The sequence below is a fragment of the Poromitra crassiceps genome (genome assembly GCF_964638095.1).
Source record: "Poromitra crassiceps genome assembly, chromosome: 4".
Taxonomy (NCBI): Eukaryota; Metazoa; Chordata; class Actinopteri; order Beryciformes; family Melamphaidae; genus Poromitra; species Poromitra crassiceps.
Window position 1 is genome coordinate 56,106,918 of NC_139626.1, and position 19,823 is coordinate 56,126,740.

Consider the following 19,823-nt stretch of genomic DNA (forward strand, 5'->3'; position numbering starts at 1 on the left):
TGAGCACTCAATGTAACCACTTCAAGGTGCTCAACCAGGTAAGGTCCTTCGTTGTGATTGGATGATTGGTTCATGCGGGCATCCCCTATATGTATATAGATGGAGTCAAGGCGATGTCGCCCATAATACTGATGAAGGTCCTAGTGACCGAAACGTTTATCCAATAAATTTTCTCCTAAAAAGGTGAGACAGTGTGCAGGAGCTTTTCTTTAGAGTTTCAGACTGTAGACAAACCATACTTCTGTGTTCCTCAATTAAAATACATGATAAATGTATATTTCTGAGACTGTAGAGTACCATACTTGTGTGTTCCTCATGTAGGAAAATACATGATAAATGTATATTTCTCAGACTGTAGACATACCATACTTCTGTGTTACTCATGTAGTAAAATACATGATAAATGTATCTTTCTCAGACTAGACATACAATACTTCTGTGTTCCTCATGTAGTAAAAGACATGATAAATGTATATTTCTCAGACTAGACATACCATACTTCTGTGTTCCTCATGTAGTAAAATACATGATGTATATTTCTCAGACTGTAGACATACCATACTTCTGTGTTCCTCATGTAGTAAAAGACATGATGAATGTATATTTCTCAGACGGTATACATACCATACTTCTGTGTTCCTCATGTAGTGACAGTGATCAGAAAATAGGTACAGGGATACAACACAATACCAGGCTGGGTTTTCTGACAGGTCTAGGCCTATACTGTATGTTCAGCTGAAGAAAAAGATAATTTCCAGGCAGGAGTTTTCAATTATAAATAACTTCAAATTCAAAAACACTGCAACTGCTACAATCAGCAGTTTCCAATGTTCACAAAAAAAGAAATCTACTCACAAACGCCGGAATCAGGTGCAGGTAGGCCAAATTTGGTTGTCGCTTTGGCTGCAGAAATACAGAGAGAGAAATGTTGAATAGCGCTGAAATAATTTGATGACGGACTTCTTACTACAGTAACCTCATCAGCAACATCTACTTCATTCTCTATCACAGAGGACTGGCCAAGATTTAAAATTCAAGTTGGTTCTCATAATGATAGAAGTAGTCTTCAGGACCACAGACAGAGAAAGAGGGGGGGCAGAGAGAGGGAGTGCAGCACAGAAAAGACCACAGACAGAGAAAGAGGGGGGCAGAGAGAGGGAGTGCTGCACAGAAAGGACCACAGACATTGAAAGAGAGGAGGGCAGAGAGAGGGAGTGCAGCACAGAAAGGACCACAGACAGAGAAAGAGAGGGGGGCAGAGAGAGAGGGAGTGCAGCACAGAAAGGACCACAGACAGAGAAAGAGGGGGGGGGGGGCAGAGAGAGGGAGTGCAGCACAGAAAGGACCACAGACAGAGAAAGAGAGGGGGACAGAGAGAGGGAGTGCAGCACAGAAAGGAACACAGACAGAGAAAGAGGGGGGGGGGGGGCAGGGAGAGGGAGTGCAGCACAGAAAGGACCACAGACAGAGAAAGAGGGGGGGCAGAGAGAGGGAGTGCAGCACAGAAAGGACCACAGACAGAAAAAGAGAGGGGGGCAGAGAGAGGGAGTGCAGCACAGAAAGGACCACAGACAGAAAAAGAGAGGGGGGCAGAGAGAGAGGGAGTGCAGCACAGAAAGGACCACAGACAGAGAAAGAGGGGGGGCAGAGAGAGGGAGTGCAGCACAGAAAGGACCACAGACAGAGAAAGAGAGGGGGGCAGAGAGAGGGAGTGCAGCACAGAAAGGACCACAGACAGAAAAAGAGGGGGGGCAGAGAGAGGGAGTGCAGCACAGAAAGGACCACAGACAGAAAAAGAGAGGGGGGCAGAGAGAGGGAGTGCAGCACAGAAAGGACCACAGACAGAAAAAGAGAGGGGGGCAGAGAGAGAGGGAGTGCAGCACAGAAAGGACCACAGACAGAGAGAGAGGGGGGCAGAGAGAGGGAGTGTAGCACAGAAAGGACCACAGACAGAGAAAGAGAGGGGGGCAGAGAGAGGGAGTGCAGCACAGAAAGGACCACAGACAGAGAAAGAGGGGGGGACAGAGAGAGAGAGTGCAGCACAGAAAGGACCACAGACAGAGAAAGAGGGGGGGAAGAGAGAGGGAGTGCAACACAGATAGGACCACAGACAGATAAAGAGAGGGGGGCAGAGAGAGGGAGTGCAGCACAGAAAGGACCACAGACGGAGAAAGAGGGGGGGACAGAAGGGGTTAGGGTTGATGTTTCTTTCTTCCTCACAACTGATTTTCACTTCCTATTACTTCACCTACCTTCCAACGTGTTGGTTCTTCCACCAGACGCTCCAGCCGGGGTCCTGAGGCTGCAAGACATGAAATGAAGAAGACATGATGAATGTCTATTTCTCAGACTGTAGACAAACCATACTTCTGTGTTCCTCATGTAGTAAAAGACATGATAAATGTATATTTCTCAGACTGTAGACATACCATACTTCTGTGTTCCTCACGTAGCAAAATACATGATAAATGTATCTTTCTCAGACTGTAGACATATCATACTTCTGTGTTCCTCACGTAGCAAAATACATGATAAATGTATCTTTCTCAGACAGTAGACATACCATACTTCTGTCTTCCTCATGTAGTAAAATACATGATAAATGTATCTTTCTCAGACAGTAGACATATCATACTTCTGTCTTCCTCATGTAGTAAAATACATGATAAATGTATCTTTCTCAGACTAGACATACCATACTTCTGTGTTCCTCATGTAGTAAAAGACATGATAAATGTATATTTCTCAGACTGTAGACATACCATTCTGTGTTCCTCATGTAATAAAATACATGATAAATGTGTTTCTCAGACTGAATACATATCATACTTCTGTGTTCCTCACATAGTAAAATGCATGATAAATGTATCTTTCTCAGACTGTAGACATACCATACTTCTGTGTTCCTCATGTAGTGACAGTAATCAGGAAGTAGGTAGAGGGACACAACACAATACCAGGCTAGGTTTTCTGACAGGTCTAGGCCTAATATTCACAAAAAAGAAATCCACTCACCAATGCCGGAATCAGGTGCAGGTATGCCCAATTTGGTGGTCACTTTGGCTGCAGAAATACAGAGAGAGAAATGTTGAATAGCGCTGAAATAATTTGATGACGGACTTCTTACTTCTACAGTAACCTCATCAGGAACATCTACTTTATTCACAGAGGACTGGCCAAGATTTAAAATTCAAGTTGGTTCTCACAATGATAGAAGTAGTCTTCAGGACCACAGACAGAGAAAGAGAGGGGGGCAGAGAGAGGGAGTGCAGCACAGGAAGGACCACAGACAGAGAAAGAGGGGGGCAGAGAGAGGAAGTGCAGCACAGAAAGGACCACAGACAGAGAAAGAGGGGGGGCAGAGAGAGGAAGTGCAGCACAGAAAAGACCACAGACAGAGAAAGAGGGTGAGGCAAAGAGAGGAAGTGCAGCACAGGAAGGACCACAGACAGAGAAAGAGGGTGGGGCAAAGAGAGGAAGTGCAGCACAGGAAGGACCACACAGACAGAGAAAGAGGGTGGGGCAGAGAGAGGGAGTGCAGCACAGAAAGGACCACAGACAGAGAAAGAGAGTGGGGCAGAGAGAGGGAGTGCAGCACAGGAAGGACCACAGACAGAATTTAGCGGTTAGGGTCGATGTTTCTTTCTTCCTGATGACTTGGGCCTGGCTCTCTCAGACAGCTTCTTGTTTCCCCAGCTGAAAACCTTGTGAGGTGACTTAAAGCAGCTACGAGCAAGATTTTCGATTGTTATTAAACAAAATGTAATATTGTAATGAAATGTAATATCTAAATGTAATATTGATGCATCACATCTTACCTATGATAGTAGCTGAGACCAAAGCCGTGTGAATCGGAGATTGCTCTCTTGATGATTATAGAGTCTGTGTCTGTCTTCCGGCGGGCCGGATAGACCAGGAGGTAAAACGAAACGGTTTACGGCAGCTGGCTGCCTTCAACCGTTTCGCTCTGCCTAGCAACAGACCATAAACAAGAAGAACGCCATGCTCGCTACATCCAGGGGCTTGCTACTCTCGCGAACATCTCTCGTTATATTCTAACAGTTTGTTTGGAAGTAATTTTGTTATTTTGTGGTTATGGCCGAAGTAGCTGCCGCAAACCGTTTCATTTCACGTCCTGATCTGCCCCGGGCGCAGACAGACTAATCATCAAGACAACACTGGCCGATTCACTCGGGGTTCAAGCGAGACTACTCGGCATTGGTCTCGTCTACTATTAGAGGTAAGATGTGAGGCATCGATATTCAATTTAGACTGTTTAATAACAATCGAAAATCTTGCTCGTAGCTGCTTTAACACTTTGAGTGCCACGGCCCTTGGGCAAAAGGTTGCTTGCTGTGCCACATAGGCCGCAATGCATTTTAAAACAGTCATATAATTTCTTTAATAATTACTATGTAAACACTGAACACGCACAAATAACGATGAGACTCTCTTCTATCACCTGCAAAAAAAAGTTTATTGATCCCATTTTCCGTTCTTTAGTTATGAGCCGGAGAAGATAGCTTGATTGAACCAAAAACAGCCCTTTTTTTCTACGAGCTGAGATAATGAGCCTTTTGTGAAATTAAACATTTCAAGCACATCACTGACTCTGAAGCAAATTTTCTGATGTCTGGGTCTGTCTGGGTGAAGTGTATGCTGCTCTGCGTGCTCTGCGTGCCCCCCCCCCCCCCCCCTCAACTGCACACGCCTCCTCCTGGGTGTGTCTTGTGGCTCTCTGCTGAGTTTGCTGTGCACACACAGTGAAGGGTGCGCGACATCGAGCTTTTTGGTTCCGCGTGTGTTTGTCACGGGCTCCCACGCTTCCAGTTGAGAATAATAAGGCTGATTATGCGTATGTGCTGTCGCAGCGGACATGGAGGTGCTCAGTTGTGACAGCGGATGCAGCTGCTGCGGGCACAGCTGGCGTTTGGCTTCATGCATGTCGATGCATACGGACGGATGCGATGCGATTTCCTTTTTCCCCAGCGACTTCTTCTGTGTGTTTGGCTCCACTTTCTCTTATCAGGAGAGTGCTGTCGCCACCTAATGGGTTTGTAAAATAGGTTATAGACCTCCAATAGCTACAATATTGTAAGAGGCGATGTAAGAAGCTTAGATCGACACCCCCCCGTCAAAAAAACAATTTGGAGTTACTGACGCCATTTGGCGTCGCTGGCAGCCTACGGTAAATTTCTAATGACGCCATATGGCGTCGCTGGCACTCAATGTGTTAAGGGTCCCACACAACTCCTCTACAGTATGTATGTTCCTGATGAAAAACAGCTTTATTGTTGGTTTCTGACACAAGAAAAACACCATGGTGCAGTCCTCTCTTTGGGTTCAGTCTTTTTTAAATGGCTCATTGAATTGTTTTCAGTATTTTGTCCTGTTCTGAGAGCAGCGACTTCCCTCTGTGGAGGGGCTGAAGCGTAAGAGATCCCTTCTACAATAAATACATACAGTTCTTCTATGAGGCGTGTGCACTGACAGAATTATCTGGTGTTGTGTGTTATCGGGAGGTGTGGCAGCCCGGACATCTCCTGGCACGTTGCCAGATACAATGTGTTTCCGTACGCGTGTACAGAGATGTACAGGACAGAAATGTCACTTTATGTCCGGTGGTGTGGCTGTACGCGTGTACAGAGATGTACAGGACAGAAATGTCACTTTATGTCTGGTGGTGTGGCTGCTTAGCAGGTGTCTTGTCTTTACCTCTTGACTCTGAATTATAAACGTATGAGTCATCTGTGTCATTTCTGGTTTTCACAGGTTTATATTTTCATCTCATGAGTTACCTTTGGGTCCCGACTCCGAGCTGCTGTTTGACAACCTGTGCTCTAGATCATTCCTCTTCATCTTCTTCAGAATCTTCTCGGTCACCTCCAGATAGCGTTGGTTGTAGGTCTGCACCACCTGGTCCACTGTGTCCTGCCTGTCTGCCTTCTCCAGTCGGCTCTTGTTGATGGCTGGGAGACCTTCCAGGATGTCATCCTGCTGCAGGAACCACTTGAAGCTCTTGAACTCTTCATCTCTCAAATCATCCAGTGTTTCCAACAGCTTCTCTTTATCTGTTGTCTTTCTTGCTCCCTGCTAAAAGCAAAGGATATTTTCAACTCAAAGCACATTTCTTAAGCTAAAAATCTATCTCATCACATCACACCCTATACCAGTCGTTCCCACATGGTCTGTCTAGTAGGCACACTGGCCTTGAGGCTTGCCTCAAGGCTCAAAATCCCAGGTGTGCCTTGGGATTTTGTGACAACGATACATTATTATTGCAAATACATTATAGCATTTAAGTTTCAAATTAATTCCTGAATTATCTTGATCATAAATATTTCACGACTCACGAGTAATATAGTTGTTTGTTAAATTGTATTTGGCATGAGTAAATAAAAACATTTAGAGTGATACGAGTGATATCACGTGTTATAGAGGCTATTTTGCATGGATATAATTCAGTAGGTGTGCCTTGAGATTTTGTCTTGCCCTTTGGTGTACCTCAGGTACAAAAAGTTTGAAAACCACTGCACTATACCAATGTTTGAACGAGAACTTTGGTATTTTCTAACTTGGACCATATTTTATTTATTTATTTATTTGATGTATAACTGTAATGCGAACAGAATTCTTTGATACTGGTGCAGTATTGACCAAGATCGCTTCAGTGTGCAGCCACTTTTCCCACATGCCCCTACTGCACTAAATTAGCTTGTTTTGACCACTGACAGGATCAGATTATTAGATAGGAGAATCTCGCTCAAGTCTCACAAGAGTTGCGTTGTTTGCCGGAAGTCAGCTGTGGTGGGGGGGAAGCTGAGACTGGAAGCTGCCATGTTTGTTTGGGGTAACAGATCGCGTAGCTGAATGATTTTGTAAGTTATGCTTGAATATTTATGTGATTTTGAGAACATGGATGAGGCATTTTAATTTGATGTCCGCCCGTATTATGTTATACAGATTACAAACTGAAGAGTTGGGACAGCAGACAGAGACAGACTGAACACAGCAATGTGACAGACAGCAGAGAGAGACAGACTGAACACAGCAATGTGACGGACAGCAGACTGAGACAGACTGAACACAGCAATGTGACAGACAGCAGACTGAGACAGACTGAACACAGCAATGTGACAGACAGAAGACAGAGACAGACTGAACACAGCAATGTGCCAGACAGCAGAGAGAGACAGACTGAACACAGCAATGTGACGGACAGCAGACTGAGACAGACTGAACACAGCAATGTGACAGACAGCAGACTGAGACAGACTGAACACAGCAATGTGACAGACAGAAGACAGAGACAGACTGAACACAGCAATGTGACAGACAGAGACAGACTGAACACAGCAATGTGACAGACAGCAGACTGAGACAGACTGAACACAGCATTGTGACAGACAGCAGAGAGAGACAGACTGAACACAGCAATGTGACAGACAGCAGACAGAGACAGACTGAACACAGCAATGTGACAGACAGCAGACAGAGACAGACTGAACACAGCAATGTGACAGACAGAAGACAGAGACAGACTGAACACAGCAATGTGACAGACAGCAGACAGACAGACTGAACACAGCAATGTGACGGACAGCAGAGAGAGACAGACTGAACACAGCAATGTGACAGACAGCAGAGAGAGACAGACTGAACACAGCAATGTGACGGACAGCAGACAGAGACAGACTGAACACGCTCTGCAAGGTCAATATAAGTGTTCATTTTCTCTCTTTTACAATAACAATCTGAGCCTGTGTTTGTTACTAAAAACAAGCTTGTTTAGTGGACAAGGCAGGAGGAGCATGTGGGACAAGTGACTGAAGAGATCTTGGTCAATACTGCACCAATTTAAAAAAATCTGATCACATGACTGAGTTATACATAAATATGAAAATAGGGTCCAGGTTGAAAAATAAAGAAATTCTCCTTTAAGGTCTTTTAAAGGGGCCATATTATGGATTTCCTAATTTTGTATCGTATATATGCTGTTACAATCTTGGATGGTCATATTAAACGTGGGCTAAGCTTCAAATAAATAGGTGAAAGTGTTTAAATGTTACGCCCAGGTACCCCCGCATAAAATCTCATGTACGAGATGGTGCGAGAGCCACTGGTCTAGGTGATGTCAGGTAGGACTTGTTGCATTGCCAACCTGGCTGTCAGACTGGCTTGCGCGCACACCAGTAGTCTCATGGAATAGAGAGGCAAAGTGACCGCCTATATCCTGCTTCAGCACTGTACCAGAGATTTTCATACGCCATTTATTTCCCCATACACATTTCTTAAAATGCTTATAAAAATAGTTTTACTGGTTCAAACCAAATGGTACAGATATATTTAGAAACAGGAGAGATCGCATAACATTTCACTTGGACCAAAACATTAAAAAAATGCAGGTTTAAAGAAAATATTTTTTCGATGTTTTTTTTATGTTTTGGCCCGAGTGAAATGTTCTATGGTCTCTCCCGATTATAGCGTTAGCTGAACCGTTTGGTTCAACGAAGTAAAACTATTTTATAAGCATTTATAAGCAAGCCCTATTAGTCACAAGCATTTGGGAAGTTAACTAACTAGCATCTCTCCCACCCTGACGCCTAAACATAACGTCGGCATATGGGTGGACACCATGGCGTAACGTTACGTAAGTGATGCCCTGCTCGGCCAGCCGCTGAAGGAAATGTCCCGGTGCAGCCCGGGCCTAGCGGAGCTGTTGCGTTAGGGGGATGTTGATACTGTATATCAATTGATAGCTTGCTTGTTACGTCCAAGTCACATTTTTCATCGATGGTCAAATTCGTTTTGACAATCCGTTGCTTGTTGATATAATTGTTTTACAACTACCAAATTTAGTACCCAAAGCAGAGATCGCTGTTTCTGTTATGCATGACTATCTATCTATCTATCTATCTATCTATCTATCTATCTATCTATCTATCTATCTATCTATCTATCTATCTGTGCGATGAGCTATCCATGGTCAATGCCTGGTTAGTTGACAATAGGCTCAGGCAATTCTTTTCGGTACCAAGGTTAAACTAGGTAAAGCCCCTGATCTTAAAATTACTTTGAATGAGGCGACAGTCACAGCTAAAACTTCAGTCAAATACCTAGGATGCATCCTAGAGGGCAGCCTTGACGGAAAGAGCATGGCCAACAAAGTTATAGGTAGGGTATCCTCTTTAACAAAATTCTTGGCCAGAACGGCTAAGTATCTTGACAGAGATTCAATGCTACTCCTGTCCAACTCGTTGATTCTGTGTCACCTTGACTTTGCTTGTACTTCTTGGTTCGAAAGTTTGACAAAATGTCTTAAAAACAGGCTTCAGACTGCCTAGAATAAATTGGTGACGGTAATATTGAAACTGAGCCCTCGGTCGCACATTGGCAGGGGCCATTTTCAAAATCTCAACTGGCTTCCAGTGGAGGCAAGGGTCACCCTTTCTAGACTTGCATGGTCCACAAGATCATTTATGGCTCTGTCCCTGAGTTCATAGATAAGTATTTTACTCATGTCAGGGAAGCTCATAGTGTTTTTACTAGATCCAGTGTTGCTAACCTGTGTTTGTATTGGTTCAAAAATCTTTTTGGCAAAGGTACCTTTTCCTACATTGGAGCCTCCAAGTGGAATTGCCTAGACTTGCCAAATCTGCTCGCATCCTGCATAGTTTAAAAAAAATAACTAGAGCATGACTGTTAGATAAGGTGCCTCTGTAGTGTCTCCCTGTTTTATATAGTTCTCCAATTTTGTTACTTTGTATTGCTTTTTAATTGACTTTTATTGCTATTTTTCTAATTCTTATTATTGATTGATTGGTAATGTCTTCTTATTGACTTTTATCTGTCCATTTTCTATCATTTTTTTTTTACCATTGTTTGATTTGTATTGCTCCCTTATTGTTGTATGTTTTCGTATGTCTTGTTTTTATAAGACCAGGGACCGTGTTGGAAATACGTGTTTGCACTTTTGCATGTTTTTATCCCTTGGATTGATTGTCTTGTATATCCATAATAAATCAAATCAAATCAAACATATCTATCTATCTATCTATCTATCTATCTATCTATCTACATAGATAGACAGACAGACAGACAGACAGACAGACAGACAGACAGACAGACAGACAGACGGATGACAGATATTGTAGCTTTGCGTCTGGCTATAACGTGGAGGAAGGAGGAAGACTGGAAACGACGAGCGGGTTTATTCCCTGCCGCAGGAAAACGCAGAAGAAGACTAAAAAAGAGTGTTTCAGACAGAGGGTGAACTGAAGGGGGCCGTGAGAGCCAGTACAAGATAAACAATGATTTTTTTTTAACTATGAACGATGCAATAAGCTACTCTAGTGGAGGCCAACAATACAATAATAATACATTATATTAGCAAACTATGGGCCCTTTAACAACTTCTCGCCTGATCCCCTTTAAATGTCCCCTCGAGTAGCTTCAAATTTAGAAAATAAAATTGTCCATGTTGTACAACAGTGTATCATCCATAGTTTGAATGTCCTCGAAACACTTCATCAATGCAATAGAGTGCCAAAGTCATGTGCTCTTCAGGATTTGGCATGATCCTCCATTTATTTTTCCATAGACATTTCATAAAATGCTCAAGAGAGACCATAGATTAGTTGGAGTGAAATGCTATATTATATAGATATAGCGTTTACACTTGGATGTTGTTGTTCTTTATCCAGAATATCAATCAATCAATCAATCAACCAATACAGACAGACTATAGGCTGTTTCAGTTTCATATAATGATCATTATGTGGAAAAAATAATTAGTGTTTGAATTATTTTAATTGAAAAGGATTTTAAATATATACATATTTTTCATAATATTGATAACAATAACAATAATAATAGTAATATTACCAACAACAACAACAAAAATAATAATAATAATAATAACAATAATGATAATGATAATCATAATAATCCAACAGACCCCCTGCAATTATGCCAATTGACATGTCATCCAACACAATGATGCTCACCTCCTTCAGTTGGGAGCAGGACTGGACTGTCTCTTTGGTAGAGGGGGTGGAGACATAGGGCTTCAGTTGGGAGGAGGAGTGGACTGTGTCACTGGTAGAGGGGGTGGAGACACAGGGCTTCAGTTGGGAGGAGGAGTGGACTGTCTCACTGGTAGAGGGGGTGGAGTCACAGGGCTTCAGTTGGGAGGAGGAGTGGACTGTCTCATTGGTAGAGGGGGTGGAGACACAGGGCTTCAGTTGGGAGGAGGAGTGGACTGTCTCACTGGTAGAGGGGGTGGAGACACAGGGCTTCAGTTGGGAGGAGGGCTGGACTGTCTCATTGGTAGGGGGGGTGGAGACACAGGGCTTCAGTTGGGAGGAGGGCTGGACTGTCTCTTTGGTAGAGGGGGTGGAGACACAGGGCTTCAGTTGGGAGGAGGACTGGACTGTCTCATTGGTAGAGGGGGTGGAGACACAGGGCTTCAGTTGGGAGGAGGAGTGGACTGTCTCACTGGTAGAGGGGGTGGAGACACAGGGCTTCAGTTGGGAGGAGGGCTGGACTGTCTCATTGGTAGAGGGGGTGGAGACACAGGGTTTCAGTTGGGAGGAGGGCTGGACTGTCTCATTGGTAGGGGGGGTGGAGACACAGGGCTTCAGTTGGGAGGAGGGCTGGACTGTCTCAATGGTAGAGGGGGAGGAGACACAGGGCTTCAGTTGGGAGGAGGACTGGACTGTCTCAATGGTAGAGGGGGTGGAGACACAGGGCTTCAGTTGGGAGGAGGACTGGACTGTCTCAATGGTAGAGGGGGTGGAGAGACAGGGCTTCAGTTGGGAGGAGGACTGGACTGTCTCATTGGTAGAGGGGGTGGAGACACAGGGCTTCAGTTGGGAGGAGGACTGGACTGTCTCAATGGTAGAGGGGGTGGAGACACAGGGCTTCAGTTGGGAGGAGTGCTGGACTGTCTCAATGGTAGAGGGGGTGGAGACACAGGGCTTCAGTTGGGAGGAGGGCTGGACTGTCTCAATGGTAGAGGGGGTGGAGACACAGGGCTTCAGTTGGGAGGAGGACTGGACTGTCTCAATGGTAGAGGGGGTGGAGACACAGGGCTTCAGTTGGGAGGAGGGCTGGACTGTCTCATTGGTAGAGGGGTTGGAGACACAGGGCTTCAGTTGGGAGGCGGACTGGACTGTCTCATTGGTAGAGGGGGTGGAGACACAGGGCTTCAGTTGGAATGAGGGCTGGACTGTCTCATTGGTAGAGGGGGTGGAGACACAGGGCTTCAGTTGGGAGGAGGGCTGGACTGTCTCATTGGTAGAGGGGGTGGAGACACAGGGCTTCAGTTGGGACCAGGGCTGGACTGTCTCATTGGTAGAGGGGGTGGAGACACAGGGCTTCAGTTGGGAGGAGGACTGGACTGTCTCAATGGTAGAGGGGGTGGAGACACAGGGCTTCAGTTGGGAGGAGGGCTGGACTGTCTCAATGGTAGAGGGGGTGGAGACACAGGGCTTCAGTTGGGAGGAGGGCTGGACTGTCTCAATGGTAGAGGGGGTGGAGACACAGGGCTTCAGTTGGGAGGAGGGCTGGACTGTCTCATTGGTAGAGGGGGTGGAGACACAGGGCTTCAGTTGGGAGCAGGGCTGGACTGTCTCATTGGTAGAGGGGGTGGAGACACAGGGCTTCAGTTTGGAGGAGGGCTGGACTGTCTCATTGGTAGAGGGGGTGGAGACACAGGGCTTGAGTTGGGAGGAGGGCTGGACTGTCTCATTGGTAGGGGGGGTGGAGACACAGGGCTTCAGTTGGGAGGAGGACTGGACTGTCTCAATGGTAGAGGGGGTGGAGACACAGGGCTTGAGTTGGGAGGAGGACTGGACTGTCTCAATGGTAGAGGGGGTGGAGACACAGGGCTTCAGTTGGGAGGAGGGCTGGACTGTCTCAATGGTAGAGGGGGTGGAGACACAGGGCTTCAGTTGGGAGGAGGGCTGGACTGTCTCATTGGTAGAGGGGGTGGAGACACAGGGCTTCAGTTGGGAGGAGGACTGGACTGTCTCATTGGTAGAGGGGGTGGAGACACAGGGCTTCAGTTGGGAGGAGGGCTGGACTGTCTCATTGGTAGAGGGGGTGGAGACACAGGGCTTCAGTTGGGAGGAGGGCTGGACTGTCTCATTGGTAGAGGGGGTGGAGACACAGGGCTTCAGTTGGGAGGAGGGCTGGACTGTCTCAATGGTAGAGGGGGTGGAGACACAGGGCTTCAGTTGGGAGGAGGGCTGGACTGTCTCAATGATAGAGGGGGTGGAGACACAGGGCTTCAGTTGGGAGGAGAACTGGACTGTCTCAATGGTAGAGGGGGTGGAGACACAGGGCTTCAGTTGGGAGGAGGACTGGACTGTCTCAATGGTAGAGGGGGTGGAGACACAGGGCTTCAGTTGGGAGGAGGACTGGACTGTCTCAATGGTAGAGGGGGTGGAAACACAGGGCTTCAGTTGGGAGGAGGGCTGGACTGTCTCAATGGTAGAGGGGGTGGAGACACAGGGCTTCAGTTGGGAGGAGGGCTGGACTGTCTCAATGGTAGAGGGGGTGGAGACACAGGGCTTCAGTTGGGAGGAGGGCTGGACTGTCTCAATGGTAGAGGGGGTGGAGACACAGGGCTTCAGTTGGGAGGAGAACTGGACTGTCTCATTGGTAGAGGGGGTGGAGACACAGGGCTTCAGTTCAATTCAATTCAATTTATTTAAAGTGTAAAATCACCATCCAAGATGGTCTCGAAACACTTTACAGTTGAGGAAAACAACAACAATGGAAGAAAACATGATAGTACAGTGACCTATACATGATAATAAAAGTCACATCAAGAGAAGTAAATAGTAAAATACAATACATTATCAAACAATATCATAAACTTGTGAGAACATATGAGTCTTGAGTTTGGCTTTGAAGATATTTATGGAGCCAGCCTCCCTAATTGATCGGGGGAGCTGGTTCCAGAGATATGGAGCACGATAGGAAAAAGCTCTACCTCCTGCCGATTTTGTATTAATTTTCGGGACAGTGAGATAGTTACCATCCTGTGAGCGGAGGGGGCGCGTGGGGGCATATGGGATGATTAGCTCAGCTAGGTATGGGGGTGCAAGCCCGTGAACAGCTTTATAGGCTAACAAAAGTACCTTAAAATCCGATCTGGTCTGAATGGGGAGCCAATGGAGACGGATTAGGACCGGAGTTATATGATCAAACTTCCGCGTTTTGGTTAGAATTCTGGCAGCTGCATTCTGTATAAGTTGCAGCCTTTTAGTGCTGTAAAGTGGCAAGCCAGAAAATAGGACATTACAATAATCCAATCTCGATGAAACAAAGGCGTGTATCAGGGTTTCAGCATCTGAGAGACTTAGAAAGGAACGGATTTTTGATATATTACGAAGATGAAAAAAAGATGTTTTAGTAATAGCTGCAATATGAGGCTGAAATGATAAGTGAGAATCAAAGATCACTCCAAGGTTTTTCACAGTGGAGCTTTCGCGGACAATACATCCATTTATATTGACAACTACATTTAGGTCCTTGTGCTTAGTGGGTCTAATGACTAATAGCTCTGTTTTAGCATCATTTAACAGCAGAAAGTTTGAACACATCCAGTTTTTTATATCGGACACGCATGCCTCTAAATTTAGAAGGTGGGAGAGATCATTCGGTTTTACTGGTACATATAGCTGACTATCGTCGGCGTAGCAGTGGAAATTTACACCATATTTTTGAATAATCGCACCAAGGGGAAGCATATAGATGAAAAAGAGAATAGGGCCAAGGACCGATCCCTGGGGTACACCAGACAAAACATGAGAAAAGTCAGACAGAGAGTTGTTGTACCTGACACGTTGAGTTCTATTTGATAGATACGAGTGAAACCAAGAGAGCACTGTCCCCTTAATACCAATGTGCTTCTCGAGGCGGTCTAAAAGTATGCTATGGTCAACAGTGTCAAATGCTGCGCTTAAGTCAAGAAGCAGCAGCAGGGATGTCATGTTTGAGTCAACAGTGATTAGTAGATCATTTACTACTCTGGTCAGGGCCGTTTCGGTAGAGTGACGAGATCGAAAACCAGATTGAAATTTCTCGAAAAGGTTGTTATTGGACAGGTAGGCTGTGAGCTGTTCAGCAACAGCTCTTTCGAGTAGTTTTGACATAAAAGGAAGGTTGGAAATAGGTCTGTAGTTGTCCAAAATTTGTGGGTCGCTGTTGGGTTTTTTAAGTAACGGTTTAACAATGGCAGTTTTGAAAGCTAGTGGGACAGAGCCCGAAGAAAGTGACCTATTCATAATATTAAGAATAGGACCCTTTAAAACAGGAAAAAGTTCCTTAAAAAGCGTAGATGGAATAGGGTCTAACATACAAGTTGTGGGTTTTGAAGCATTTACCAAGCTGGTAAAGGCCTCAGGGGAAACTATTTCAAACTGGGAAAGAGTGCAGGTGGTTCCGGACACGGTGTCTGAAGTGAAAAAAGAGTTTGAGTGTAAGCTGGAAATTTTTCTTCTAATTGAACCAATCTTATTTGTAAAGAAAATGAGGAAATCGTCAGCCTTGAAAGAGGAGCTGTTGACAGGGGTATTCTGTGTAAGTTTGGCAACAGTGTCAAATAGAAAACGTGGATTGTTTTTATTTACAGTGATCAATTGGGAGAAATGTGATGTCCTAGCAGCTGCAAGTGCATGTTTATATTTCTTAAAACTTTCGGACCAGGCAGAGCGAGAGCTCGCCTGTTTCGTTATACGCCACCTGCGCTCGAGTTTCCTACACCTCTGTTTGAGTGCACGGATGTCATCGGAAAACCATGGCGTTGATTTTATCCGGGTTTGTTTCCTGGTTATAAGAGGGGCGACAGAGTCAAGTGAGTTCTGTAGAGCACTATTTACATTATCAATGAGCTTATCAAGGTCGGTGGGAAATACAATACAGGAATCAAGCATGCCAGGTAAACACTCAGTCATTGTGGTCTTAGCAATGCTGTCAATACGACGGTAAGTATATGTGTCAGACTCTGAACACTTCATTGGAAGAAAGGAGGAAACATTGAAAAAGACACAGGAGTGATCTGAAACTGGGACCTCTACAACAGATGACACATCAGCACCAATGCCCTTTGTAAAAATTAGGTCCAGTGTATTTCCACAATTGTGAGTAGCATTTTTAACATGTTGGGTAAAATCTAGGCTAGAAACAAGGTCCATAAATTCCATTGCTCGAGAATCTGAGCAGTCATTGACATGTAGGTTAAAATCACCAAGTAGAATCACTCTGTCGTATTTGAGAAGAGCCATTGCTAGTAATTCAGAAAGCTCTGGTAAAAAATTTGGAATGTGCTTTGGGGGTCTATAAATGGTTAATGCCAGGATGTGCTGTTGAGCTTTAATAACCATGGACAAATATTCAAAAGTTAAGAAATCGCCAAAAGAGCATTTGGTGCAGGTAAAATCGTTTGAGAAAATGGCCGCTATTCCACCACCTCTCTTTTCCTCCCTAGCAGAGAATAAAAAGCTATAGCCAGGGGGGCACGCCTCTATAAGCGTCGCTGAGGCTGTGGACGAGAGCCAGCATTCAGTAAGAAATAAAAACTGTAGACCAAAATCTGAGATGAGATCATTGATATAAAAACATTTGCTAGAAAGTGATCTAATGTTCAATAATGCAAACTTAAAAACGTCTGAGGAGGAGGTGAGATCAGGCTTACTTTTTCGAATTTGCACAAGATTTTCTAATGTAGAAAAACAAGTGGGTTTAGCACAAGATTGTTTGCAGGGTGGCCTGTTATTTATCATAACTGGAATGGTGGAGAAACCCTCTCCACCATTTATTGTTTCATTGTTACAGGAGTTTTCACTTGAGGAGAAGTCAGCAGGACCCTGGGAGGGATCCTCATAACAGTAGGTGGGAGCAGTTTCTATAGTGGGGTCATGCTGAGATATGTGTCAGTCAGAGTTGAAAGCAATGTGTTGGATGAGATTTTTTGTGAGTGTTTTTACACCCTTAATATTTGGGTGCAGGCCATCTGGTTTAAAAAGTTCTGGTCTGGACCAGAAGTGATCAAAGTGACTGATAAAGCCACACCCAGTCGCAGTGCAGAACGTTTTAACCCATTCATGGAGACCAAAGAGACGGCTAAAACGTTCAGAATTTAGTGAGAGTGTAGGAATGGGGCCGGAAAAGACACAGGTTTTGCCAAGACTTTGGATTGTAATGGCAAGAGATTCAAGCTTTGTGCGGAAAATAACTGATTGTTTATTTCTGGTGTCATTTGTACCGACGTGGATAATAAGTGTGTGAACTGAGGGATGGAGATCACATAGGACTGGGGTGAGTTCAGTAATAGTTGGGAGGAGGACTGGACTGTCTCAATGGTAGAGGGGGTGGAGACACAGGGCTTCAGTTGGGAGGAGGGCTGGACTGTCTCAATGGTAGAGGGGGTGGAGACACAGGGCTTCAGTTGGGAGGAGGACTGGACTGTCTCAATGGTAGAGGGGGTGGAGACACAGGGCTTCAGTTGGGAGGAGGACTGGACTGTGTCATTGGTAGAGGGGGTGGAGACACAGGGCTTCAGTTTGGAGGAGGGCTGGACTGTCTCATTGGTAGAGGGGGTGGAGACACAGGGCTTGAGTTGGGAGGAGGGCTGGACTGTCTCAATGGTAGAGGGGGTGGAGACACAGGGCTTCAGTTGGGAGGAGGGCTGGACTGTCTCAATGGTAGAGGGGGTGGAGACACAGGGCTTCAGTTGGGAGGAGAACTGGACTGTCTCATTGGTAGAGGGGGTGGAGACACAGGGCTTCAGTTGGGAGGAGGACTGGACTGTCTCAATGGTAGAGGGGGTGGAAACACAGGGCTTCAGTTGGGAGGAGGGCTGGACTGTCTCAATGGTAGAGGGGGTGGAGACACAGGGCTTCAGTTGGGAGGAGGGCTGGACTGTCTCAATGGTAGAGGGGGTGGAGGCACAGGGCTTCAGTTGGGAGGAGGGCTGGACTGTCTCAATGGTAGAGGGGGTGGAGACACAGGGCTTCAGTTGGGAGGAGAACTGGACTGTCTCATTGGTAGAGGGGGTGGAGACACAGGGCTTCAGTTGGGAGGAGGACTGGACTGTCTCAATGGTAGAGGGGGTGGAGACACAGGGCTTCAGTTGGGAGGAGGGCTGGACTGTCTCAATGGTAGAGGGGGTGGAGACACAAGGCTTCAGTTGGGAGGAGGACTGGACTGTCTCAATGGTAGAGGGGGTGGAGACACAGGGCTTCAGTTGGGAGGAGGACTGGACTGTGTCATTGGTAGAGGGGGTGGAGACACAGGGCTTCAGTTTGGAGGAGGGCTGGACTGTCTCATTGGTAGAGGGGGTGGAGACACAGGGCTTGAGTTGGGAGGAGGGCTGGACTGTCTCAATGGTAGAGGGGGTGGAGACACAGGGCTTCAGTTGGGAGGAGGGCTGGACTGTCTCAATGGTAGAGGGGGTGGAGACACAGGGCTTCAGTTGGGAGGAGAACTGGACTGTCTCATTGGTAGAGGGGGTGGAGACACAGGGCTTCAGTTGGGAGGAGGACTGGACTGTCTCAATGGTAGAGGGGGTGGAGACACAGGGCTTCAGTTGGGAGGAGGGCTGGACTGTCTCAATGGTAGAGGGGGTGGAGACACAGGGCTTCAGTTGGGAGGAGGACTGGACTGTCTCATTGGTAGAGGGGGTGGAGACACAGGGCTTCAGTTGGGAGGAGGGCTGGACTGTCTCATTGGTAGAGGGGGTGGAGACACAGGGCTTGAGTTGGGAGGAGGGCTGGACTGTCTCATTGGTAGGGGGGGTGGAGACACAGGGCTTCAGTTGGGAGGAGGACTGGACTGTCTCAATGGTAGAGGGGGTGGAGACACAGGGCTTCAGTTGGGAGGAGGACTGGACTGTCTCATTGGTAGAGGGGGTGGAGACACAGGGCTTGAGTTGGGAGGAGGACTGGACTGTCTCAATGGTAGAGGGGGTGGAGACACAGGGCTTCAGTTGGGAGGAGGACTGGACTGTCTCATTGGTAGAGGGGGTGGAGAGACAGGGCTTCAGTTGGGAGCAGGACTGGACTGGCTCATTGGAAGAGGGGGTGGGGAGAAGCTGCATCTGTTGGGCCTGGCACCAGGCAGAGAAAGAGACAACTGATTTAGTTTGCCTGTGTTGATTAAATGTTGGCTGAAAGAGGAGTGTAATGTAAACACTGTAAACACTTTCTGTGAAGATATTAAGTTAAAGTATGTTAGGGGAGCAAAAGTAATGCTAAGCTAACAGGTTAATTTCCAGCCAAATTGGGTGACTGTTGCCCTTACACAAGGACAGTAACAATCAACACAGTAAGCCGTGCATTTTGTGCATGTCTGTGTGTGTGTGCAGGGCTTAAAATTCGGCGCGGAATTGCGAGATTCACGCATCTTTTTGGAAATTCCCGCATATTTTCAATTTATAAAGGGGGAGTAATCCCGCAATGGTTCACGGCAGGGGTCTCAAACCCCTAAAATGATTGCATACGGCCGCCACTTGATATGAAGTTATAGTGAAATCAGGCCCGCACCTCCGCTTGTTGTAAAACACAGAGCGCGCTCCCGAGACGAGCCGCACTTCACATCAGGGTTGTTAGATAAATTTCCATAGATGTGCAGTTCCTTGGGCGGTTTTGTGTGCATTTTGGCGGGTTTTGAACTCTTTGTGCTGGAAACCGTCAGCCGTATCTGGCAACATGGCTTCACACTCCAGCCAGCGGGATCATCACTGCATGTCAAATCCACCTCATTAGAGGTGATTCGGTTCACCTGAGTGAAAAACCAAGTGGAAAGAAAAACAT

At 46.2% G+C, this 19,823-nt stretch overlaps 1 protein-coding gene across 1 annotated transcript in view; it reads right to left on the reverse strand.

Moving 5' to 3' along the window:
* LOC310775855 (uncharacterized protein) overlaps nucleotides 1–19,823 on the reverse strand; it is a gene marked incomplete at its 5' end in the record, with an annotated part of 77,253 nt that overhangs the window by 26,571 nt on the left and 30,859 nt on the right. The window contains 5 exons of the mRNA XM_083635981.1: nucleotides 856–903; nucleotides 2,253–2,302; nucleotides 3,016–3,063; nucleotides 5,799–6,093; nucleotides 11,007–11,659. Coding sequence (XP_083492107.1) covers nucleotides 856–903; nucleotides 2,253–2,302; nucleotides 3,016–3,063; nucleotides 5,799–6,093; nucleotides 11,007–11,659 — 1,094 coding nt within the window. The remainder of the gene's footprint in view (nucleotides 1–855; nucleotides 904–2,252; nucleotides 2,303–3,015; nucleotides 3,064–5,798; nucleotides 6,094–11,006; nucleotides 11,660–19,823) is intronic.